Source organism: Podarcis pityusensis, assembly GCF_964106645.2.
Source record: "Podarcis pityusensis genome assembly, chromosome: 13".
Taxonomy (NCBI): Eukaryota; Metazoa; Chordata; class Lepidosauria; order Squamata; family Lacertidae; genus Podarcis; species Podarcis pityusensis.
The window spans coordinates 49483096-49509340 of record NC_138038.1 but is presented as its reverse complement, the minus strand read 5'-3'; the positions used below and the strand labels follow the sequence as shown (position 1 = coordinate 49509340).

General features: G+C 47.9%; 1 protein-coding gene across 1 annotated transcript in view; it reads right to left on the bottom strand.

Moving 5' to 3' along the window:
• The window catches only part of CPNE6 (copine 6), a 30147-nt gene extending 6522 nt beyond the window's left edge, over window positions 1–23625 (bottom strand). Inside the window, exons 1-9 of the mRNA XM_080979767.1 lie at window positions 23408–23625; window positions 17260–17420; window positions 12793–12981; window positions 10943–11017; window positions 7735–7809; window positions 6486–6569; window positions 3856–3945; window positions 2579–2677; window positions 815–901 (exon numbers count right to left, since the gene is read on the bottom strand). Coding sequence (XP_080835893.1) covers window positions 815–901; window positions 2579–2677; window positions 3856–3945; window positions 6486–6569; window positions 7735–7809; window positions 10943–11017; window positions 12793–12981; window positions 17260–17420; window positions 23408–23609 — 1062 coding nt within the window. The 5' untranslated portion in view covers window positions 23610–23625. The remainder of the gene's footprint in view (window positions 1–814; window positions 902–2578; window positions 2678–3855; window positions 3946–6485; window positions 6570–7734; window positions 7810–10942; window positions 11018–12792; window positions 12982–17259; window positions 17421–23407) is intronic.
• Window positions 23626–26245: the final 2620 nt, after the last annotated feature.

Sequence of the window (26245 nt, the reverse complement as noted above, 5' to 3'; positions counted from 1 at the left end):
GGGGCCAGACTATATTTTGGGAGGGGAAATGAACAAATTTCTATGCCCCACAAATAACCCAGAGAGGCATTTTAAATAAAAGGACACATTCTACTCATGTAAAAACACGCTGATTCCCAGACCGTCCGTGGCCAGACTGAGAAGGCGATTGGGCCGGATCCAGCCCCCGGGCCTTAGTTTGCCTACCCATGGTCAAGAAGGTGGTTTCTATGTTAAATTGTGTTATTAGTGTTCTTGTGGTTTTTGTTGTATGTGTTTTTTGTGGTTGTTGTTTGTATTGAAAAAACGATTAAATAATTTTATTTTATTTTTTAAAAAGGTGGTTTCTACATGTCTTGTAGAGGGAAGTGAGGGGCAGATGGCGGCCGCCCACCTGGAAAGGGAGCCTATCTAGGAGAAGGAAAACTCTGATCTGAAACCTCCACTGTCTTGTGGGATATCTATGGATGAAAAGGCTAAGGAGTAAACCCTACTCAGATCCGGAATGGAGTCCCTAAGACGGTTGGATGGCGCTTTGTACGCCTCCTTCCGGCAACTCCTGCAGCCAAGCTGGTACCAAACATCTTGCTCTGCTTTCCATTGGACCACATCAGCCAGGCTGAGAGGGGGGTCCTGTCATCTGGGCAGCCCAGGACCTCCAGCCACACTGCCCAGGCTTGCACCCCAAGGAGGTCACTTTGGTGTTGCAACACAGCAGCTTGACTTCACCCCCAGAGGCGCACTCCATTGTCTCTCGCAACAGACAGACGCCAACAACAATTCACTGGATTGTCTGTGCGACACAATCATGACGACCTCCGGACTGCTGACTTACCTTGCACTGAGCGAGGACGATATACCCGGAGTTCTTGTAGTGCTTTTTCTTTTCTTGATATTTATGGTTAATACATTCCCATTTCACCTGCCGGGAGAGAAGGAGACAGGGTTGTCTGAGCACCGCGTGACATCTGAAGGCAGGCCTCTTTAGGGAAGCTTTTAATGTTTAACAGACTACTGTATTTTAACACTTTGTTGGAAGCCGCCCAGAGTGGCTGGGGAAACCAGAGTCAAAGGAGAGCTTTGCTGGATCCGTCCAGGGGCTCACAGAGGCCACCGCTTTGCTCCTCGAGCTGGCAAAGCAGGCAGAATATAACAACAACAACAAACAACAACAACAACAACAACAATTTATTATTTATACCCCACCCATCTGGCTGAGTCTCCCCAGCCACTCTGGGCAGCTCCCAATCAAATGTAGAATAATGTACAATAATGCAGGAATCCTGCCCACAGTCGTTCCCAGGTGGGTTCGAACCGCCAGCCTTCTGGTTAACAGCCAGACGCATTGACCCATTGTGCCAAAGGAGGGAACAGATGGTTCCGGCGCAGTCCAAAACTGGGCAGCTGGGCCAGAGCGGGGAAACTTCTCTGCCCAAGAACGGCAGAGGCACTTGCCAGAGGTGGGCGGGGCCAGGGCCAGAGGGGGCGGGGCCAGAATGAAAGGGGCGGAGCAACCACCACGACTCTGGCCTTTGCACAGTAATATCCCAGCCGTACAGAAGGCAGATGTTTGCGCACCTACACGCCAACCAGTCTCTCTCCTCCAAACCACGGTTTTGATCAACCTCTGTTGCGTGCCTTTGCGTCATTCTTGCCAAAAAAACACACACTTTCCAGGATTATTGGGGGCAAGGAGAAAAGGACTGGGAAGATTCCTGCGGTCAAAGATTCCTGGATTCCGGCATTCGCCAGTACAGGTGTTATGTGGGAATGTTCAGGGATGCAAGAGAGGATATATTGACTGATTATATCCTTATCCAACTTGTGTTAATAAGTTCCCAGTATCAGCAGAGTAAAACATTCCCCTTTATTTTAGGTTTGCAACGGCAGCGTTTGCTCAGGCTTGCTTAAGCCTCTATAATAATCACTCTGGTAATTTCCCCTTTATTCCCTCTTAAAATAGAAGAAATGACACAGTCCTTTACATAAGTATAAAAAGAGTTTACTTACATTCTGTTCACATCAGATCTCAGAAGGCGGACTTAAACTTAGTGAAGTAATATACATTTGGATTCTATCTTATAAGAAGATAGTCCCTTTCTCCTTTCTTTAGCTTAGCAGATGTTGCTTCTTCAAAGCATGTGGTGAAAGAGAGAGAGATGGCTGCCCTGCCCTGTGCTTTTGTCAGTACCTGCACAGGTGAGGCCACACCCACCTCTAGTCACATGTGGAGGAAGTCTGTCCCAGGAAGTTTACCTGCTGGCTGGACAAACATCCCTCCCCATGTCTAAACATGAATGTTGTAATTGACTGCTCTTGTGTTTCACATCCCACATGTTAGACTTCAAGGCTTAAACCCACAGTTGGCTGGCCTTCTTGGGATGGGGGACCCCATTCAGCCACAGCTCACCTGCCGCATATCAGCAGTGGGCGTGCCCCAAAGTGGGCGTGGCCTCCCTCTCGCACAGGACACGCCCCTCCCATAACTAAGGGGCCGTCACCGAGTTCTGTTTTCACGCGAGGCCTGTCCTCGCTCTTCTCCGCTTTCCTCGCCGCCCCACCCCCCAGGGCATCATTCCCGGCTGACCGTTCAAACTACCTCATCCCCTGAGGAAGCCTGAAGCATTTCCTGGAAAGTGGTGCTGAACTCGCCGATGTAGTCGTGCTTTCCGCTGGAGTCGTGGTCGTAGATGATGCACTAGGAGGAGAGGAGGAGAAAGCAGGTGAGAGGCTGGGAATGGGAACCAGGCGCCCTGGGGATACCTGCTCCTGGGGTTTGTCTGCCCCCCCCACAAAAAATAAAATACAACAAACAAGTTCAAGTCCCATCAGTATTGTGGGAAATCCGGATGTGAGACCCAGAATGATTGAAACTGTCTGTTCCAATTGCCTGTGGCTTCTAATCCCAGAAGAAAAGGTTTCCACAATACAGTGGTACCTCGGGTTACAGACGCTTCAGGTTACATACGCTTAAGGTTACAGACTCCGCTAACCCAGAAATAGTACCTCGGGTTAAGAACTTTGCTTCAGGATGAGAACATAAATCGTGTGGCGGCAGTGGGAGGCCCCATTAGCTAAAGTGGTGCTTCAGGTTAAGAACAGTTTCAGGTTAAGAACGGACCTCCGGAAGGAATTAAGTTCTTAACCCGAGGTACCACTGTACTGACGGAATGCGAACATGTTAATTTAATTTTAATTGAATGCTCTTTGCTCAGCCAAGTTTACGCAAACGTTCCTAAGCATATGGACTTAAGTTCAATGGGTTCTAATCCCCTGGGGAAGTGTGCTTAAGATGGGGGGGGAGAAGAAGAAGAAGAAGAAGAAGAAGAAGAAGAAGAAGAAGAAGAAGAAGAAGAAGAAGAGTTTTATTTATACCTGTCCCAACACCTGAAATCGTGACTGCTACACACAGAAACATGCACACACAGAGAGAGTCCAGCCATTATTTATTATTATTATAACTTATTATTATTTATTAAATTTATATGCTTCACTTCATCAAAATATCCCAGGGTGGTATACAACGCCATGCCACCTTACAGCCTAGGCTTGCCATAAATCAGGAAAACTCCTGACAAGTCCTGGTTTTCGGGCATAAAACTGGCATCAAGGAGGAATTGGTAAAATGCCAGGGAAAACCCGAATGCATGGTTTCCCCAAAAAAGCTCAACGGGTGTCAGGAATTTTACTTTTTGAAATATGCCACCCCTATTACAACCCTATATATAAATATAATAAAAATAAAAATAACATTATTTTTACCCTGGGTGCCTGGGTCCCAATGTGCCCCTGTTTCCCCGTAGGTCCTTGACCCCCCTGCCCTAACCCCCACCCCTTTGACTCTCCTGAAGTTCCCGCGCTCCAGAGGAAGCTCACCCGGATGCTTTTCCCCGGATCGCAGCTGCACAGGGACTGCAGGGAGACACGGAAAGGTTGCCATCGGGGGCTCAGGTTGTTCTTCACCACCTGGTGCATGATGGGAAGGGAAATGCACAAAAATCAAGTAGACTCACAAACTGGTACCAAAGTCGTTCCCGCCCTCCAGTCACTCACATTGCACAACTTCCTCTCCCTAAAATGGATCTCTACTCCCCTGTCCAGGGCAGCATAAAGCGACGGGGACTTTTTGGTGGCTGCACCAAAATTCCAGGATACCCTTCACAGAGAGTTGTGTTGAGCCAGCCTTGCCAGGATGTTTTGTTTTGGACCTTGAGACTCTTATCTTACATGAAGCGGCTTGTTTAAGCACTGTATCTGCTGCCTTCTCATCTTGCTGAGTGACTGTCATGAACATTTTGAACGTACCAAGTTTCTTCTAGTCCTTATTGTTGTACACCGTATCTGCAAAACTGGCACTTTTACAAGCCCTAAAAATACTGTATTTACTCAAATGTAATGCACACCTTTTGGGGGGGCCAAATTACAATGCGTAAATTAAGGCACGCATTAGATTCGATGCCACATTTGCGTTCGCCAGCAAATACTTTTTTGGTTTCAAGGTTCTGAAAACTGAGGCATGCATTAGATTCGATGGCGCCTTAGACTCAAGTAAATAAGGTACTTATTCTGCAGTTGCAGAATAAGTACCTTATTCTTCCTATGTCCCTAATCTTATATATTCCTATGTCCCTAATCTTATATATTCCCATATTTAAAAGGGGAGGGAGGCAAAGCTATGTGTGGATCAGTTCAGCAGCTGTGTCTCCGCGGCAGATTGCGTGGGAAAATAAATTCTGATTCAAAGGTTGTCTGGCAGCTGCCGTCTTTGGCAAAGATTCTGTTTATGCCAACGCAACTGGTTAATATGGATCCATTAGCCTTCAATGGTTTGACCACCCAAACATCCAAACATCTTTTCCCGCTGCCTGAAAGCATCTCCTCCTCATGGTCCTATCACACACACCCTGCCTTCAAGTCATCCTTCTCCATCTTACGTGCAATTTCATCTTCCCAGCCCATGGATGAATCGGAAGATGATGATTGCAGTATTATAGGGTTGACATACAACCAGATATTTTTGGATTGTCCAGGATTCAAGTGGTGGAATTGGGGGGGGGGGGAGGGATTTCAAAAATATCGGGTTTTTTGCCAACAGAACCAGGAAGTGCCTTTTGGGGAGTTATTAAAAAAAAGGAGAAGCTCAACAACTTCTTTGTGTTCAGATTTCTACTTCTCGAAATACACACACACACACACACACACACACATGGTAAAGGTAAAGGTAAAGGACCCCTGGACGGTTAAGTCCAGTCAAAGGCGACTGGCAGCTAAAAAAGCCAATGCAATTCTGGGCTGCATCAATAGGAGTATAGCATCTAGATCAAGGGAAGTAATAGTGCCACTGTATTCTGCTCTGGTCAGACCTCACCTGGAGTACTGTGTCCAGTTCTGGGCACCACAGTTCAAGTAGGACACTGACAAACTGGAACGTCTCCAGAGGAGGGCAACCAAAATGGTCAAAGGCCTGGAAACGATGCCTTATGAGGAACGGCTAAGGGAACTGGGCATGTTTAGCCTGGAGAAGAGGCGGTTAAGGGGTGATATGATAGCCATGTTCAAATATATAAAAGGATGTCACATAGAGGAGGGAGAAAGGTTGTTTTCTGCTGCTCCAGAGAAGCGGACACGGAGCAATGGATCCAAAGTACAAGAAAGAAGATTCCACCTAAACATTAGGAAGAACTTCCTGACAGTAAGAGCTGTTCGACAGTGGAATTTGCTGCCCAGGAGTGTGGTGGAGTCTCCTTCTTTGGAGGTCTTTAAGCAGAGGCTTGACAACCATATGTCAGGAGTGCTCTGGTGGTGTTTCCTGCTTGGCAGGGGGTTGGACTCGATGGCCCTTGTGGTCTCTTCCAACTCTATGATTCTATGATTCTCTGACTATGGGTTTGTGGCGCTCATCTCACTTTCAGGCCGAGGGGTCCGGCATTTGTCCACAGACAGTTTTCCGGGTCATGTAGCCAGCAGGACTAAACTGCTACTGGCGCACAGAGGACCTTGACAAGTGCCGGAGCGCACGGAAACGCCGTTTACCTTCCCGCCGGAGCGGTACCTATTTATCTACTTGCACTTTGACGTGCTTTCGAACTGCTAGGTTGGCAAGAGCTGGGACACAGCAACCTGAGCTCACCCTGTCGTGGGGATTCGAACTGCCGGCCTTCAGATCGGCAAGCCCAAGAGGTTCAGTGGCTTAGACTATAGCGCCACCCGCGTCCCTATATATATATATATATATATATATATATATATATATAAACACACACACATACACACACACACACACACACACCATGCCTTTTCCCCTGACAGGAACTCAAGGCAGCTTAAAGATAAAACAAGAACAGCTAAAGATATGGGGGGGGGGGGGTTAAAAAATGATTAAGCATTAATAGAATTAAAACTGCATATAGAGCACAGAACCAGCCCCTCATTAAAAGCAGCCAGTTCCTAAAACTCCCCCTTAGTCCTCTGCCGCCAAGCACGCCATGCAGCCCATAATAGCTCACCTCTGTCCTCCAGACCAGGTGTTCTTTCTCGTTGCTGTTGACCTTATAGATCTCCAGGAAAGGATCGGATTTGCTGAAGAAATCCTACAAGGATCAGGGAGAGGGTTCAGTCGTCTGAATGCTATGGGGCAGGGCAGAGCTGAGGTTTGGCTAGGGATGGGGGGCTTAATCAGTCACTTTCAGTTTCTATCAGCTTCTCATTTTCCCAGTCTTACATTCATTTCTCCAGATTTCCACATCAGCTTTCTTTCTTTCTTTTTAAAGTCTTTATTAAAAATTTTTTTTGAAAGTACAAACGAAAAATGAAACGAAGGAAAGCGGATGTAGAGGCTGAGTCATTAACATAACCAGCTTAAGACAGCTCAGTAACGAGGCATACTGATAATCTTAACTATTTCTTTCTCCTTTATGTTTTCTTTACAGTGTTTCGAGAATTAGCTCAAAAGATCCATGGTCCAGCATACATCAAGGGCAGCAGCGGGGGGGGGGGGGGCGGCAGGCAATATCCTTTATGCTTATTTAAATCAGTAAACACATCAATTCAGTTTGTGATTTTTTAAAAAGTGTCCTCGTGAACATTCATCAGGATTTTAGTGTGACTTTATGCAAATATACCTAACAGACGACCAAATCTCCCCCTTTCTCCACTTCCACATCTAGAAATGTATGACTGATGAGATAATCCTGTCTATCGGACCAACCCCAAACATCTCAAAAATGTTGCCAGTTTTCGGGTTCCACAGAGCTCTGCTCTGTGTGATCTGCCTTATAGCTGCAGTCTGTGATTTCAGCTTGTGGAAGCTAGCCAGGGCTGCGTACCTAGCCTAGCATCCCATCCTCGTCGCCAGTGAAGTCTAGGTGGGTTCCAACAAGGCAAGACACAGTGATAACAGCAAGAACCTTTATTGAACTACATTACTGGGAAACAGAGGCAAAGCAACTGCCTATATACATTTTTGAAAGCCTGGGCCACTCCCCCTCCCAACGTGATTGGCTGTCTAAACTTCCAAACTGCGAATCACGACTCAAGAGTTGAAGGGCCAATGGCAGAGGCCCAAATCCTGAAATGTTCTGCGATTGGACGTCATGTGTCCAATCAGAACACGGGAGCTCAGAATCCTTAGTCCAGACTCAAGCTCAGGCAAACACAGACCACTGAATACATTCCTCAAAGCGAAGAAGAGTTCTGTGGAACTCGAAAAACCACTTTTTCCCCCCCTGCAAGGCTGGCACTTTGCTTTTTACTTACCTTGTCGTCTAGCTCCTGCCCATGAAATTCCAGTTGCACAAACTCGTTGGTTCTGGAGACCTCCTCTGCTTCAATCTGCGGCGATACAAGTCCCAGGTGGATAAACATCTCAAAGCCTTCATTCTGTTTTCTTGAACACAGGCCTTCTGACTACCATAAAAAAACTTGCAGCATGCCAAATGCCCCCCCCCCAAAACCCCTGGCACTGGCCCTGTTCCCCCTCCCCATAGACTGTGCTTAAATATAGGAGAGTCGCCATATACCCATGTTCAGAACTCAGCGGTCATTATCTCTCAGCTTTACCTTTAATCGGTCATTATCTCTCAGCTAACCTACCTTGCAGGGGTGTTGTAAAGGAGGGAAATGAGGGAGGGGGAGCCATGATCTCCTTGGGGAAAGGTAGGCTATCAGCGTAATGCAAAACAAACAAGCACACCATGAGCAGGCTAGCTTGGCTCTGGAAATCAGAGCAGGTGATTCCAGAAGCCTCGTGTAAGTAAGCCAAACTGCAGAGGTGGGTGGAAATTGAAGTTATGGCCAGGCAGCCAGGGCAAAAACTCCTTTGGACTTCAAGGCACCAGAGTCACCCAACTCATTTATATTCCTATATTCCATTCCTGCCCATATTGACAAACGACAGCTGAATTAATGTGCACGCCACTTAATGCCAAGACAGGTGAACAGTTTCCACGTTTAAAAACCAATCTGACAAGCATTCAACGCCCAGGATTTATTTTATGTTGTGGGGAGGCAGGACACCCCCCTGTCATTAACCTCTGTCCAGCTCCATCTAGCAGATTTGGAACGAAATGTCTCAACAACAGTTCTTTTAAATCACTTTCTTTTGCTCTCAAGCGCTCTGAAGAATCTGTCAAAATCTTTCTGCAATTTCTACTTTTAGTTGAGTGTTTTTATTTACTTACTTGATCTAGGAGGCCAGCTGCCCTCCTGCCCCCTGACTGCGCCCACCCCTGACCATTAGGTCCAGTCGTGGCCGACTCTGGGGTTGCGGTGCTCATCTCGCTTTATTGGCCGAGGGAGCCGGCGTACAGCTTCCGGGTCATGTGGCCAGCATGACTAAGCCGCTTCTGGAGAACCAGAGCAGCGCACGGAAATGCCGTTTACCTTCCCGCCGGAGCGGTACCTATTTATCTACTTGCACTTTGATGTGCTTTCGAACTGCTATGTTGGCAGGAGCAGGGACCGAGCAACGGGAGCTCACCCCGTCTCAGGGATTCGAACCACCGACCTTCTGATCAGCAAGTCCTAGCCTCTGTGGTTTAACCCACAGCGCCACCTGCGTCCCTCTGACTATGCCTGGGACACCCATAATTAAAATACGCAGTAAGGAAAACCCATCGAAACATTAAAATATATAGTTTTAATGTGCAATAGATAAACTGGGGGGACTTGCTGGTGTCTGAGGGGATGAGAGGCGATGCGAATGTTCTGCCTGGCGACTGCAGATGTGCTGGCCAGACCCACAGTAGGAAGCGCAACCCTCCTGGTGCGCTGGAACAAGGAAGTTTAGCTCCCTGGGCCTCCTGAGGGGAGAGAAACTGCTGTAGCTAAAGGGCAGAACCTCTGCTGTGAATGCAGGGGGTCCCGGGTTCGAAAACCAACAGCATCGGCAGGCAGGGCTGGGACAGACTCCTGCCAAAAATCCTGCTGTCACGTCAGTGTGTCCAACATTGAGCTAAATGGTCTGGTGGTCTGGTTCAGGATAAAGCAGGGTCCTGCGTTGGCTGGGAACTGCCTAGTTTCTCGACAGGAGGGTGCAGAATGCTGCAGCGAGGCTCCTCACGGGGTCCCTGCCATGGGAGCATATTCACCCAGTGCTTTACCAGCTGCACTGGCTCCCGGTGGAGTATCGGGTCAGGTTTAAGGTGCTGGTTTTGACCTTTAAAGCCCTTTGTGGCTTAGGGCCCTCGTATTTACGGGACCGCCTCTCCTGGTCTGCCCTGCAGAGGACCTTAAGGTCCATGAGTAATCATAGTTTAGAGGTCCGGGGCCCTAAGGAAATCAGATTATCCTCCACCAGGGCCAGGGCCTTCTCAGTGATGGCTCCGACCTGGTGGAATGCTCTGTCCCATGAGACCAGGGCCCTGCAGGATTTAACTTCCTTCCGCAGGGCCTGTAAGACAGAGCTATTCCCCCTGGCTTTCAATTTGAACTTAGCCTGATCTTTTATTCCCCTTCCTTCCCTGCCCCTTCCCTTTTTATGAAGATTACCCGCTCTGGGATCCCACAGCTAATTCTCCCCTGGTCTCCTCACTGGCTCAGATAGGACTAATTTAGCCAGCTAGCCCTGGTGATCATCTAATGTTTATTGGATGGATTTCCCCCCTAAACTGATTTTTGAATTCTGAATTTATTGTCATTCACGTTTTATATTGTATTTTATGCTGTTTTTTGTTGCATTAATTAAGTGTTTTAAATTTGTTGTTAGCCACCCTGAGCCCGGTTTTCTGAACCGGGAAGGGCGGAGTATAAATAAAAATTTATTATTATATTTATTATAAAGAGCCGTCCCTTGGAGGAAGGAGCAAGCTTGTTTTCTCCTGCTCTGGAGGGCAGGACTCGAACCAATGGCTTGAAATGGCAAGAAAGGAGGTATAAATAAAGAATTATTATTATTTTAAAAAACCAGGTCCTTGAAAAAGCAACGGCAAGGCATTCATCATTCGGCATTTCCCGAGTGTTCTGGTCCGATCTCCTTCGCAACACCCCTGCAAGGTTGGCCAGTCTGGTAAACAAACGTCACACCTTAAGTGAAGCCCTGCCCCTTTCTGACAGCAAGAGCTGATTGACAGTGGAACTGTCTCCCTCAGGAGGTTGTGGGCTCTGTTGCCTTAGAGGTTTTTAAGCAGGGGTTGGGTGGCCGTCTGCTATTCCTGTACTCTTGTGATCCCTGCATTGCAACGGGTTGGACTAGATGAATCTTGAGATCACTTCGAACTCTACAAACCTGTGATTCTATCATTCTAACCCCAGTGGACTCCAGGTAGCCAATTGCACTCTGTGCATGCTCAGGAGCGCTCTTGCGACCCACAGATTCCGAGGCTGACTTTTAACCACGGAAATGAGGCTCCCTCCTGGCTCTTTGTCTCCTACCTGTCCTTTGAGTGTCTTTGTCCTTCCTTGTCCCTCAACAGGCTCTCCCATCCTCCCCTCCCATCCACACCCCCCGACCGACCGATTTCTGTACCGTGATGGTTGACTTCTCCACAATCTCTCCACTTGTCAGCTGCAGCTGCTTTGTGACCTTGGTTTGGGAGACAATCTGGGGAGCCGGCAGTTGAGTCACAGGCAGGCAGGCAGGCAGGCAGGCGAGGAAGGAGGGAAGAAGGGCAGAGAATTAACTGTGCTTCAGGGGAAGGAAGGAAGGGACATGTTTATTTGCTGATTTGCTTGTTTAAAATGTATACACCGCTAGGCCAAAGCGGTTTACGGAAAAAGATAAAAACCATAAAATCAGGAAAGATTCGTAATGCGTTAAAACATCGAAGTTAAAAACACTAAACAAATTAAAATCCACATCGGCTGATGAAGAGAAGGGGAGAAAGAGAGAGGGAAGGAAGGACGGTAGAAGGAAGGAGAGAAAGAGAAAGAGAAAGAGAAAGAGAAAGAGAAAGAGAGAGAGAGGGAAGGAAGGAGGGAAGGAAGGAAGGAGACGAGAAAGGAAAGGAGGGAGAATAAAGAATGAAAAGGGAGGTGGAAAGAGTCTTCGTGTCCCAAATTACAGGGGTTTCCAGACTGTTGCTGTTTTCAGGTGAGACACGGATTGTATACCAACAAATTCAGCTTGTAGAATTAATATTGGTTAATATTAATATTAATATCCCACCGTCGGACTTCTTGCAGTAACGAAAGTGATGGGAAAATGCATTGCAAACTGTGGGATTAATGAATAGGTGGCATCATCTGACGTTCCTGCAAATGTCGTACAAGCAAATCTGGATGAACGCTCAATAAACAGGTCCACAAACGAGCCCATGCATATGGCAAGAGAACTTGCCCAGGGTTCAAAACCTAGCATACGATTTAGCTCCCTGGAAATTTCCACTTTCCTTTTAAAGTCATCCAACAAATTTCTTGTCCTCATGAGTGGCTAGCACACTGCACTTCATCCGGGGCCTAAGGGCAATTGTTATTATTGTTATTTATTAAATCTGTACGCCGCCCATCATCCGCAGATCTCAGGGCGGTTCATAAAAATACAAGCCACATTCCCAAGAAGAGTTTAAATATGAAGAAAGCTTTCTGGGTTTATTCTAGGAAATCAGCTGGACATTACATTAGCTGCCCCCCCCAAATGTTTAAACTATTTAGAAGGAAGTCAGCAAAATCAAGCTTTAGGCATCATAAATCCAGGAGGAATCCTTTATCCAAAGGCTTGGGGAGACCAGAAGCCTAATAGATCAGATTTTAGTAAGGGAAGTATTGGAAAACTTAAATATTGTTCGGCTAACAGCCGAGGGAGGGAGAGGAGTTTAGTATATATAAGTAGAACTAGAAACTGATTATACAGAAAGGGAATTGGGAATTTCAGAACAGGAAATGGATTATCTGTGTTTAGCAACTGAAGGAAAAGCGGAAAGCTTTAAACAAAACGGAAAACAAGTCAAACACCTGTTGAAGCCTCTGCTCCAACATATCAAACACTATTTCAATCATTTATTTTAGCTCCGAAATAGTGAAATGATTAAACTTTACACACGTTTTGAAAACCAGCTCTTTAACTATTGGCGTTCTCAAAACCTCGGGCACGTAGATTGTGCCTTGGCTGGACGAAACGACGCTGCCTATTTAAAAGTGAAACGAGCAAACCACGCCGCGAAACTTGAAAGCCTCATTATCGCCGCATTTGGTTGCCGGAGCAAGCAAAGCCCATGAGTTTCCCGAGTGCTCTGACATCGCTGCTCCTGCTGTCCCTTCCCCACCCATCTACCCACAACCCTTTGGAGAAATCCTAATAAATTGACGTTTGGGCCTGTACTTCCCAAAAATACAGCGAGAGAAAGGTTTATTCCCCCCACGGGGTCAAACCAGCCTTACCTGGCCTAAGGTGCACTCGATGGTGCCCAGAAGGACCCCCGTTTCGGACCCCACGTCTTCTGCGCTCTCTCCATCGGCGTCGAAGACATCGAACCTCAATATCTGCATCTCTTCGAAGAAGTAGTCCAGGGCAAAGACATGACCAAAGACGGGGTTTTGGGAGCTGCGGAGGACCTCGGAGCGCCCCACCTGGGAGGAGAGGCAGAAAGGGGGAAGGAGGGAGTTTTGGGAGGAGGTTTTGCAGCGGGTTGGACTAGATGAGCTCTGGGGGTGCCCTTCCAACTCTGCCTTTCTATGCTCCTTTGATTCTACGAATTGACCTTCAGACCAGGTTCCTGCCAATCCAGGGCCTTTCCTTTTCCTTTTTTAAAAGTTTTTATTATTAAAATAATTCAGCATTAATACACACTTGTTACGAATATACAAACATACATTTCATACAATCCTTAAAAATGTTCATACATACCCACACTCAATCCCACAGATACTTCCTTTTCCCACCACCACCCCTCACCCCACCCTTGTGTTAGACTTCCAATCTACTCAGTTGCAATTTCTTTCCACTTCTACTACTTTCTTTCACACACCATTAACCCAATTTTCTGCTTCTTTTTCTATTACACATTGTTATCCATCTTATTTAGTATTTCAGTATTTAAAACTGAACTTGTTTATTCTAATAGGAGTTCTGATTTTTCAATATGGTTTTGCAAATATCCTTTAAACACCTTCCAGTCCCTGTCTATCTTCTCTTTTGAGATCCTTCCAATTTCTCCCATGTTTTGGATATACAGTATTGTAACACTCCAATAATTTGGCAAGCCACTCTGTTTTTGTTGGTATAATACCACTTTTCCAATTTTTCGCAGTCAATAGCCTTGCCACTACTGTTGCGTATAAATATAAAAGACTGTCTTGTCTTCCGCCTTTAGACTTCCTGGTACTATTCCCAATAGAAAACCTTCTGATGTTTTCCAGGGCCTTTCCAATGTGTTGGACTACAAATCCCATCAACCTCAGATTGGAAGAGGCTGACACAGGGCTTATCCCCCTCTCTCCTTTTGTCCCACTGACGCTTCGTGTCTGAGTGTGGGGTTTTGTGCAGGTTTTCGCAGGGGAAGGTCTAGAGCAGGGGTCAGCAAACTGTTTCAGCAGGGGGCCGGTCCACTGTCCCTCAGACCTTGTGGGGGGCCGGACTATATTTTGAAAAAAGAACGAATTCGTATGCCCCACAAATAACCCACAGATGCATTTTCAATAAAAGCACACATTCTACTCATGTAAAAACACCAGACAGGCCCCACAAATCACCCAGAGATGCATTTTAAATAAAAGGACACATTCTACTCAGGTAAAAACACACTGATTCCTGGACCGTCCACGGGCCGGATTTAGGAGGCGACTGGGCCGGATCCGGCCCCCGGGCCTTAGTTTGCCTACCCATGGTCTAGAGTTCAAAAAGAGGGGTGCTTGGGCAGAGAACTTTAAATCACTGGTCGTCCTGGAAAGAGCGGAGGGAAGGTTAGTTTGGATAAGCTCTTAGCTAGAAATGGAAAGCCATTTTTTAAAAATCTGTAGCTGCTTCTTCTTCTTGTTGTTGTTAAATTATTATTTTATTAGAAGAATTTCATTCGTAAAACGAAAGAGTGATAAAAAAGAAAAAAAGCGAATGAAAATAGAAACAAAAGAAAAACAATCACATTTCCGTACGTTCATATACAGATATGTCTGGTCTTATTATCCTCGTACAGATATATTTATCAGTAACCTAATATATTCTGTGTATAGTCGTTCCAAATATCACTATATTTATCCAAAGAAAGTCTGCGTCTATATATTGCGTTCATATATTGCCAAGATTGTCATATTGTCAAGCCGTTGATTAAGAGAATCATATCTCTATTCTTCCAGTTCGCCAGAAATTTTCAGTAGCCAGTTAACATGAGATTCAGCTGCCGTTTTGAACTGATTTAACTTGAATTTATTCCCTGTTTGTGTCATCTTTCCTCCAAGGAGTTCAAGGCAGCTTTTAAAAGCAATAAAATAATAAAACTGCTATAAGAGTTAACTATCTATTACCTCTCCCCAGTACTAAAATGTTCACTTAAATACTCATCCATGGGTACATTTTATCCCAATAGGTAATCAACTTCCTCCCAATGCTCTTCTTGAAAATGGCGTTGCTTCTCTTTGCTGTGTTGCCATTTTTCAAATCGCTGATATTACAGATATAATCATAATGGGTGAAAAAGGATCAAAAGGGATATTTACAAATCAATTCCTGCTTTCAGACGACAATGTTTTAAATCTGTACTTTGTCTTGTTGTGGTTTTCTTTCTGATGAAATCTGCTCCGAGTGCTTTATAAGCAGAAGGTCAAGATGATGCTGACAATATTATTATTTTTATTAATTTCATAATATTTGTACACTGCTTGATCGTTGAAAAAAACCACACGCCTCAAAGCAGTTGACGAAAACAACAAACCTCTCTGCAAAAACAGTTTAAAACTATTAAAAACCTTTTAAAAAGTTAAAATCAGATGAAAGCACACACCAGGATTCTAAATATTCACGTAGGCTTGCTGAAACAAAAATGCTTTTAGCAGGTGCCGAAGAGAGTTGAGGGAAGGCACCTGCGGGATATCAAGTGGCAAGGAGTTCCGAAGTACAGGTGCTGCCACACTAAAATCTTGATTTCTGACAGGTGTGAAACAGGTCTGATGTTTCACCTGTAGCAATAACAATCCTGTAGATTGAAACGGTCAAGTGGGGGGGGGGGAATCGTTGATCTTCCAGGTAAACTGATCTCAAGGGTTTTATATCCTAAAAGTAATCCTTTGAACTTGGCCAAGTAGCAAATCGGCTACCAGCGGCAGATCTCTGAGCACAGGTGCTGTTTGCTGACAAGGCCTCACTCCTCTCAGCAATTTTGCTGCAGCATTCTGCACCGGCTGCCGCTTCTGAATCAATATTATTACTATTGGTACTCGTGGCGTTCCTGCAGCCACGGAATAAATGTTTTGTGGGGCTTGCAAAAGTGCCTGTTCTACAGATCGGAGTGGACGTGTGTGGAGTTTATGCGTAGGCAAACGGAAACATCAGCCACGCACAGGTGAGGAATTGTAAATCATAGAATTGCAGAGATGGAAGGGAACCCCGGGGGTCATCTAGTCTGACCCGCTGCAATGCAGGAATCTCAACGAAAGCATCGCACTCTGTGATAGCTCAGTCGGTAGATCATGACACTCTTAATCTCAGGGTCGTGGGTTCAAGCCCCATGTTTGGGCAAAAAGGATTCCGGCATGGCAGCGGGTCAGACTAGATGCCCTTTGAGGGTCCCTTCCCACTGTATGATTCTGTGACCAATAGCCAGAATTGGGAATCTGGGGGAAACCCCACAAGGTTTGCAGATAATATTAAGGGGGAGGGAAACCTTAAGCACAAAGAGACGTCTAAACAGGAAGCCCTGCGCACTGCAACAAAGTGTTACAGTTCCCACTCATCACATACATTTCTCTGACGAAAATAGGGACGTCCCCTTCCATCATGATAATTTTACTATTTATACCCCACACGTCTTACTGGGTTGCCCTAGCCAGCTTCTGGGCAGCTCCCAATATATAAAAAAACATAATAAAACATTAAGCATTTCAAAAAACCTTCTCTGTACTAGTTTGCCTTCCGACGGCTCAGGGGTCAGATAGCTCCATACCCTCCAAGGAAAACAGGGACATCCTAAGGGAAAGTGGGACATTCCGGGATCAAATCAGAAACCGGGACGGCTTCTCTAAATCAGGGACGTCCCTGGAAAATAGGGACCCTCAATCAGCCTCTGGAGGCTGATCGATCGCCAAATGACTGATATTTGTGGAATGCAGTTTATTTACACTGCAATATTGCAAGCAGTTTTGCCCAACAATTGAACGTGGAAGGTACTGGTTCATTAAAGCTCAAAAGGAAGGTTTGGACAATTAATGATTGGGAGTTGCTGCGCCATTAAACTTCAGATAACAGACTTGGACAACATCCTGGATTGGAATGGAGTCAAGGGAGGCTGCGCTGGTAAAAAGGCAGTTGGAAAAATATGTATATACAAATAAAGCTGTATTCGACGGATGAAAGGATATATGATGTTTGACATGATTGAGAATCGTGGAACCAGGGACGGAGAATTTTAAAGCGTTAAAATCGAGATGTGGAAAATATGGGAACAACAAAAGGAGAGGCAGAACTGAGATGTGGAGATATGCTTCAGAGGTCCAGATTATGGGGAGCTCCGAAAAATCAATAATTATAATTTGGATTATAATTTGGTCTTTTTTTAATCTTCGTTTTTTATTTTATTTGGATCATTATGATTGGATATATTAACGGGATGTTTTTTAATCAATAAAAATGATTTTTAAAAAGAAAAGAAAATAGCGACCCTCAGAGGTCATCCGCCCAGTCGAAAGCGGCGCTCTTACCTCGCTCCATTGTCCAGCGCTGAGCTGGTGAAGGACCAGGCAGGGGTCGGGCTTGAGGGCATCTTCTCGCTCTGACAGGCTCCAGCAGGAAACTCTGAGCTCCACTCGGCTGGCGCCCAGGGCCACGGGCTGAGAGTCGACCCCTTCCGACATGGCGGGTCCTGAATGGGGTCAAGAGGTCGAAGGAAGAAGGGCAGAAGGGGAAGAGATTGGCGGGCGGACACAAGCAGAAGGAGATTGCTTAACGGAACAGGGAGCTGGGTGGGTGGGAAAGAATGGATGGAACTGGGAGAGGTCCGAGCAAAGGAATAGGACAATAAGAAAGGAGAGGAATGGAAAATATCCAGATATTCATGGGAAAGCCGAACGGTCAATTACACAAAGCCAGAATGGTAGAGCTCAGTTTCTGGAATCTAGCAAAAAAGGGGGCTCGTGTCAATCTGGAAATATCTCCCACCTAATCTGTCCCCCCAAAATATATTCCTGGCTTGTGGGGTGGGGAGGAAAACTCTACAGTTCCTCCCCAGTGAGAGAAACGGGCTCTTCACCTGCTCGGTCAGAATGGCCTTTCCACTTCTGTTCAAATCCTTCCCCACAGCTGAGCTTTCGAGGCAGATGCCTTTGGGAACCCCAGCCCACAGCAAAAAAACAAACGGAGGTAAAAGTTCAGAGAAAGCATTTTTCGTCCAAGTGCCTCAAAGTTCTGTTTCGGGCAGTGCCAGGGCTCTTCAGAGGTGTGGGCAATCAAAAAATGGTCTTTTTTTGCCAAAAAAAGGAAGGTTGAAGTTGCATATAAGAGTCTCTGAGGGGGACGGAGGTCCAATCTGAGGGGGTGCTAAACGGAATGGGTGCTGTGAGTCAAACAAAGGTGGTGGCCTGTGGGGAGGGTGAGAATCACATCATTTCGCCTGGGGCGGATTTGGCAACGACGATGGCGCTCTGTGCGTGCTCAGAAGTCTGAGCAGAAAAATGGCACTGAAAAGAAGCTTCTAGGTTCTCAAGTTGGGGTGTGTGGGGGGGGGTGTTATGGAGATTCCCGCCCCATTCCCCCAGTCTGCCCCCCTCCCTTCACCATCCGCCCTGCTTCCAGCTCTGGATGCAGAATTTTGGGAGGAAAATATATATTGACACGTTCCAAACTGGCAGGGGAGCTTCTGGGACCAAAGGGTGCTGAGTCAGCTCCAGCCCTGATTTATTACACTGCGGCCTGGACGGCTGGTTTGGCTCCCACTAGGGACCTGAGTCAGGTCAAAAGCGAGAGGCTCCAGCCTGTGTGGGGAGGAGCAGAGAGCCATGGGGGGCGGGGGGGGGCGGGAGGGACATCTGAGCAGACGCCGTGGGTCTAGTTTCAAGGGCTGCCGTAGACTTTTGCATTTGTAAAAGGAACACACACACACTCATAACAACACGAAGACTCGGTGGCTGTATATTCAGTTATGTACAAAAAATATATGCAGAATTAGCTGGGATAGGCACAAACAGAAACCCCAGCTGGCCAGATGGAAACCCCAGGTTTAGAAGCAGTTTATCCCTGAACGGTACAGAACAGCAGAGGGGTGCCATCGCCTCCCTGTCATGTTCGGCTGTCCGCTGTGGGGAACAGGAAGCTGGACCAAGCAGGCCTTGGGTCTGATCCAGCAAAGCTTGCTCGGAGCCTGCGCTGATGCACCGCAGCCAGGCTCAGCAGAAAAGAAAGAAGGGGAAATTGTGCCCACTGAGTATTTCCTGGAAAAGGTTTTACGGACGCTGCGATGTGCATTAATGTGCCGGGGACCAGTGCTCGGGTTCTGTGATAAGGGAACCTCGGCTGCATGAAAAAATGTCATTTCCTGGCTCGCTGCCTCTTCTTCCTGCTCGGCTCCTCCCCCCATGTCCTGCTTTTCCAAATGCATGAAGATTTTGGTGTCTGTGTATTTGGGGGGGGGTGTGCTGTACCACATGGCTGACTGCACACTGATTTGGTGTACAAGAGAGAGATCTCCGCCCAGTTCAAAACCCCTTCCTAGCAAGACAGTGGCTGACGAAGAATTTAAAGTACCACGGCACTCTCGGATTATTTTTATAATTTATTGCACTGATATCCCACCTTTTTCTCGAGGCGGTGTGCGTCGTTCTCCTCATTTGACCCCCCCACAACAGCCCTGCGAGGTAGGTGAGACTGAGAGGAAGGGAATGGCCAAGGTCACCCAGCGAGTTTCATGGCAGAGTGAAGGTCTGAACCCTGGTCTCCCGAGTTGTAGTTCAACGCTCTAACCATTACACCAAACGACACTGTGGTTCATCCACACTGGCTCTCTCGACTCATTTCAGGCCTCAGTGTGGTTTGGGCGCATTTGTGCGGCAGTGTGCATAGCAGTTAGAGCATTGGACCAGGCCCTCAGAGACCAGGAGCTCGGATGCTTGCTCCAAATTCAGATACCCCAAGGAAGTAGAGCTGAGAGCGGTGCATAGCCCCACTTCGTTCTGCAAAATGTCTGAGGGGAAAAACAGGGGAGCACCTCTGTCCACTTCTGCATGAGTCCCTGTTCTGGCACGACTCCTCAGGGTGAAGAGGAAATTGTCGTGTCTCTGAACGATCCGAGCACACGGCCAGAACTGCTTCCCAGTCCCCACCTCCTTAAGCAATGTCGATTTCCCTCTGAGCAAAGGTTACAACATTTGGGTGGGGTTTTTTTTTATATAGTTTTGGGGGGGAAATGGCAAGCAAGGAATATGAGATGTTCAAACTTCTTCGCAGTGTGGAGAAAGCGAAGGAAGAGAGCTTTTTCTTCCTCTTCCACAAGAGTAGAAACCCGTGGGCGTCCTCAAAGGAAGCTGAGCGGGACCAGATTCCAGACAACAAAAGCAATTCCTTCTTCACACAGAGCATAAGCGGTGGAACCCACTGCCACATGAAGCAGCAATGGCCGCCATATTGGATCGCTTTAAAAGAGGATTAGACAAATTCCTGGAGGAGAAGTCTCTGAACGTCAGTTGCTGGAAAAGGCAGGCGGGGAGATGGCTGTTGTGTTTGCGGGTCTTCCATATAGACTTCAAGCCAGCCACTGTGAGAAAAGGGTTCTGGGATAGATGAGCCTTTGGCCTGATCCAACTGCAGAACTCAGCCTATGCTCTGTTGACCGAACAGAGGCAGGATCAGAGCAGTTTATAATCGAGAGACACAAGACAATTGCAGTTTCTGAGAATCAGCATGTCTGGAACGAAAAGACTTGTTTGGGGGCAGTTTCAGTCCTGTGGCAATTCCACAATCTGCTACTCTTAGAGGCTGTGCTGGTGTGAAACGTACGGATGCTCAGTTGCCTCTGGAACTTGGACCACTTTTGGCTTTGAAGGTTCTGCCTAACTCAACAACACGAGGGAGATTTTTTTGGAAACCTAACAGGAACAGGGCAGCCCCAGCCCATGCAGAGAGGGGAGTCTGGCAACCCACCAAGTTTGTTGCAAGGAGGCAAATGTTCTCAAGAAACATCCAAATGGCACCGCGTCTAAAGAGTTCAAGGACCAAGAGATGAGGCGTGTAGCACAGCCGGCTAAAAGCAGGTCAACTGTAGCTGCAATTGGAACTGTCTCAGTTAGGGTCTGGGTATGCAAGCTTCGGAGGGCCACAGAACGCTTTGTCAGGCTGAGTTCATGAGAATGGAAAGGCTCCTCCGGGTTGGTCCAGAGGCCTGTCAGGTGTTGCTGGGCAGCTCATGAGCCTGGCCTGACAGAGGGAGATGGCCTATAATTGTCCACCACAGCTGCCCCCCAATGCGTAACGATCTCTTAGCTGTCCCGGCTAATTTCTGTTGATGCAATCGTTGGGAAAATCCCATTTCCAAGGCCATCACAACAGCTTGCAGCAGTCAATCCCATCAGTAAATCTCAGCGTTGCATGAGAGAATCATTTCGCTATCCCAGAATCGCCTTGCCAAAGAGCTCTGTGGAACCCCGAAGCTTGCACACGCACACCTCTAATGATGAAATCTAGGTTAATGCCATGAAACGTCATTTGACTTACTTTGTACTCTTTGTAGACCAAGGAACTTCCATTTGCTGGTAGATTACACACAGCCCGGGGCAAGCAAAGATTACACAGTAGTGTGTGTTAGCTACATAGGAAACTGCTTTATCCTAAGTCAGACCATTGGTCCATCTAGCTCCATACAGTCTACACTGATTTCCAGCAGCTCTCTGGGGTTTTGGGCACGGAACGTCTCCCAAATCTTCCTGGAGGGGCCAGGGATCGAACCTGCGACCTTCTGCTCTGGCACTGAGCTACTGCCTTTGCCCAAAGGACATGATAGATTGAGGGTATGTGAGCCCCACCAGCACTGTTGAGGAACACACAAGGTGACTGAGAACTGATGGCCTGAAGGAGGCGATGTCTAAGGTTCTGGGACTGCACAATTTGAAGTCCAGGCACACCCTATGCAGAGGCACCAAGAGGACTAGAGACTTGAGTGTAACACAAGCTGAGGATCAACTGGGAGAATAACTATGGCCAAGCCACACACTTCAGAATGTGGAGAGAGGCAGTGAAATGGAGCAGCCCACACGGAAGAAAACTACACACACACACACACTGTGTAGAAGACCAACACCTGTGCAAAACCGGACGGCAGTTTGACAGAGTGGATCAAGGGCTGGACCGGGCCCAGAAAGACTCAGGTTCAAATCCTCGTTCACTGGGGTGGATGCCGCCTCTCAGCTTGGATTGTTGTGCGGCTGGAAAGGCAAGGATTAGACGAAACCGTGGGAGACTCCACAGCAAGCAATTGGAATAAGGGGCGGTATGTCTCTGAGAAGCAGAGGGAGGCCACGGTGGGAGGTGGGGAGAAGCCACGTGGCCACGGGGGGAGGGGGCAGCGCAGGTGTGGTCAGCGGAGACCCCCAAAATCACAAGGACCCACATCAGAAAGGAGGAACGACACAAAGCGCGCACACACAAGAGGAAGAGACCTGACAAAATGTGAAACAGACACCCCTTGTAGCTGTGTAGTGTTGTCACAAAGCACACCAGCATGCACCCAAGGAATAAACAAAAATGGAACCCCTTTTCTGATCCTGCTGAATGGACACCCAGACACCCCAATCGCTCCCAAGCAGGCCAGAAAGGTGGTAATAACCCCCTGCATTTTGTTGTTGTCTGTCTCTAGAGCTCTACTGCGACTGAATGTGGAGGCTCCATTTTTTCCACTCTTCCAGGAGAAGGATTATGAACCCTCCCAGAATCTGCCTAATACTTTTCATATATTAATATAATTTTTGCAAAACCCGGCCTGAGTTCAGGCCATTGTCCAAGTTAAATAAAGTTTTGCCTGCAAACTCCTGCTTTCGAATCTCTGGGTGATCCTGAAAGGTTTGCCTGGAGACCGAGAAGAACTAAGTGCAGTTCCACGCAGCACCGAAAGAGACCGGGACACAGGGAGGGAGGAGAGGGGAGGGGCTGTTTTCATAATCTTTCCGTGGGCAAGGAGAGAGACTCGGAAGAGGGGCGAGCAAGCCTAGCCAGGGCTGAGTTTGTGCCACACCCAGGGCAGCAACACAGCCGAGCCCTGCCCCGCAAGGCGGGAGGGCATGCGTAACGCACATGGTTAGGATCTCCTAAAGGTGGACAAGATCGCAGTGCCAGACACACGCAGGACAGGGACGGGCTCGCGCAACACCAACACAGAGGGAAAGGTGCACAAACATGCCAAGCGCGGTGCTCAAGTTTGTGACGTGCGTCACTGGCCCCAGGCGGGCGCACGAGACACGGGGGCGCACGGCTGTGCGACGCAGGACCCGACTCGTGGCTGGAGGCGTGGGGCAGGGAAGGCGCCACGATCCGGGCAGAGGAGCCCATGAACGCACACATAAGCAGGCGCAGCCCCGTGGAAAGAGACACGCAGCCACAGGGACTCCTAGGTGGGAGGGGGGGTCCTCCCCACCCGAGGGGCACCCCTTCCTGGGGGAGGGGTCCCGGGACACCGGCAACGTCACACAACTCTGCCAAACGCGTCGCAGCAGCAGCAGCAGCACCCGCACAGACGGGACAGTGCGCTGCAGAGCATCCTTTCAGGACCAGGGACAGCTCCCGGAGCATCCCTCGTGGGCGGGGGAAATGGCTTTCCTTGGGTACCACTGCAGGGCTGGCTGAGGCAGAAGGAGGCGAGGCGGCTGTTACCTTGGCAGAAGGCTGCGGAGGATGGAAGGTCCTCTGGGCTGCTCTCTTCCTTTCCTTCCTCTCCTGCTGAGCGGCTCTTTTTCTCCCCGGCAAGTCCTTGTTGTGGCTCTGTCGTCTTCCCCTCCACCTCCTCGCTCCTCCTGCCGTCTCGTGCGCGCTCTCTCTCTCTTTTTCTGCTGCTGTCACGTTCCCTCCATCCCATGTCTTTCGCTGGCTCCTCCCCCTTCCTAGACTCCGCAGTGTAAGGGAGGGGGAGGCCACACGCTCACTCACAGCCATGCCTGGCGGTGGCAGCGGCGATGGGACACCTCTGGCTCCGCAAGGCGGGCGGAAAGATCAGAGGCACTTCTGGGCGGAAAATATCTGGGCTTGGGACGCTCCGCGCAGTCTTGGTCGTTCCGGTGTGGAAAAACAAAACGCACAAAATTGTTCTAAAGATGCAGGGGAAATAGATATATATATAAGGGGAGACAGAAACGATCAAGCAGTGAAACATTTGGGTGCTTTTAGGCTCCGGACATCACAGTCTTGATGTGCGCCTGTGCGCCTAAGGTGATATCGCTTGACTCGCCTCCAGGGAGGGAGTTGATCTGCCAATTTTTGGCTCGTCTCAGCTTTCCCTCCTCCCCCATTTCCCCAATCGTAAATTCAGTTCTTCACATTTCCACATCAGGATTTCTGGGTTTGTTTGTTTGTTGTTGTTGTTTAAGTCCTTGTGAAAACTCAGCATCTTTGTGCAAATGTTTCCCAATTCTATTATGCAATTTTGCCCGTTATATACTTTTCCCCCCTTTTGCATAGCATTCCCCTTCCCAAATGGGATGCATTTCAATTATGTTATTTTCACTAACGCGTGCATTTTTAAAAAAATGAATGCTTTATCCTAATAAATGCACTTTTGTGCACATTTACCGGGCTGGATGGAGAACAGCGTTGCAAAACCCAGAGGGGTGCCAATTCTGAAGGACAACTGTATGTATTCGGTCTGTGTGTTGTTCGGGGAAGCGGGATTGGGTGTAGGGTTGCCTTTAAATGCTAACTGAATCCAGTTCCCCCCTCCCCACCTCCCCAGCCCTCCTTATATCACAATATGGCAGGACAGCTGCCCTGCTGTGTTGGGGGGGGGGGGCTTCTGCTCATTCTGCTGCGTGGGACTGCAGATTTATTCCCCAAAGTCCTTACCCTGACGGCAGCCGCTGGAGATCCGTAACGCTGTGCAGGGAACGGACATAAAGAGGAGAGGCAGTGTGGTGTAGTGGTTAGAGTGTCAGACAAGGGACCTGGGGGAGCAGGGTTCAAATCCCTACTTTGCCATACAGCTCCCTGAGTGACCTTGGACAGGAAGGTGGTAATAATAATAATATTAATAATAATAATAATAGTTTTTCTCCCTCTAATACTAGCTCATTAGGTCATCCCATGAGTAAATTTAGGACAGACAAAAGGGACAAAATACTTTTTATGGCACACATATTTTTTTCTGGAATGGGATTGTTTCAGATTTGCGTTTCCATATATTTGAGGCGATCCCACACAAAAAAAAGCTGGGCTGAGCTAATAAAGTTGATTTTATTACAAAGTCTCCGAGCACCTATCCTCAGCTGCCAGGCTGAGCATTAATCTAACTTTGCAGAACAGACCTCCCCGCCGTGCTGTGCTGATAAATTGCTGCCAGGATAGCAGGGGATAGCAATGAAAACAGCAGGGGGGAGATTCTTCCACGCAGGTTGGAGCGATGGGTCCCCTTCTGACAGCTAATCGAATTCGGAACATAATACATCTCGCAGGAAAATTCAATTACGTCCCTTAGCAAATACTCCTGAGCAAACCTTGCATTCGTGGGGTAAAAGAAGAAGCTCCATTTGTGGATCAGTAATTTGTTAAGCAGCAGGAAGCAGAGAGAGCAGGAATAAATGGAGTTTTTCCCCCCCATGGACGGACGTAGAAAGCAGAGGCTTCCCCAAGGATAGGAAATGGGGCTTGTGCTTTTTAATTTGTTCATAAATAATCCAGAGTCAGGGGTGAGCTGTGAGGGAGCCAAGTTTGCAGACAATACCTAATTGATACCTAATTGTTCAGGAGGGTTAAGGCAAATGGGGTAGCGAGGAACTCCACAAGGAGCAACCCCAGACTGGGGGGGGGGGGGCAGGCATGAAAATTGGCAATTGGTGTGAAGAAGTGGCATGTTGGGGAAAGAGGAAGAGGAAGAAGAAGAAGAAGAAGAGGAAGAAGAAGAAGAAGAAGAAGAAGAAGAAGAAGAAGAAGAAGAACAACAACAACAACAACAACAACAACCACATATATGTGGGGTATATGGGGTGTTAGGGGAGGGGTAGTCCCTGTAGTAAGGGATGCGGGTGGTGCTGTGAGTTAAACCACCGAGCTTAGGACTTGCCAATCAGAAGGTCGACAGTTCGAATCCCCACAACGGGGTGAGCTCCCGTTGCTCGGTCCCTGCAGTTTGAAAGCACGTCAAAGTGCAAGTAGATAAATAGGTACCGCTCTGGCAGGAAGGTAAACGGCTTAGTCCTGCTGGCCACATGACCCGGAAGCTGTATGCCGGCTCCCTCGGCCAGTAAATCGAGATGAGCGCCGCAACCCCAGAGTCAGCCATGACTGGACCTAATGGTCGGGGTCCCTTTACCTTTACCTAGTCCCTGTAGGGGGGGACATGTCGTGCTCATTCTGGGGTGGTTTGCCTGCCTTTAGTCCCCACTCAGCTCTCACCTGTGGTTTCTAGAAGCTGCCAGCATGTGACAGTGGCCATACCCTGGGAAACAGCTTCAACTGGCCAGATAAACCAGGTGAGGGCAGCCGATGGGTCTCAAGGTCTCATTG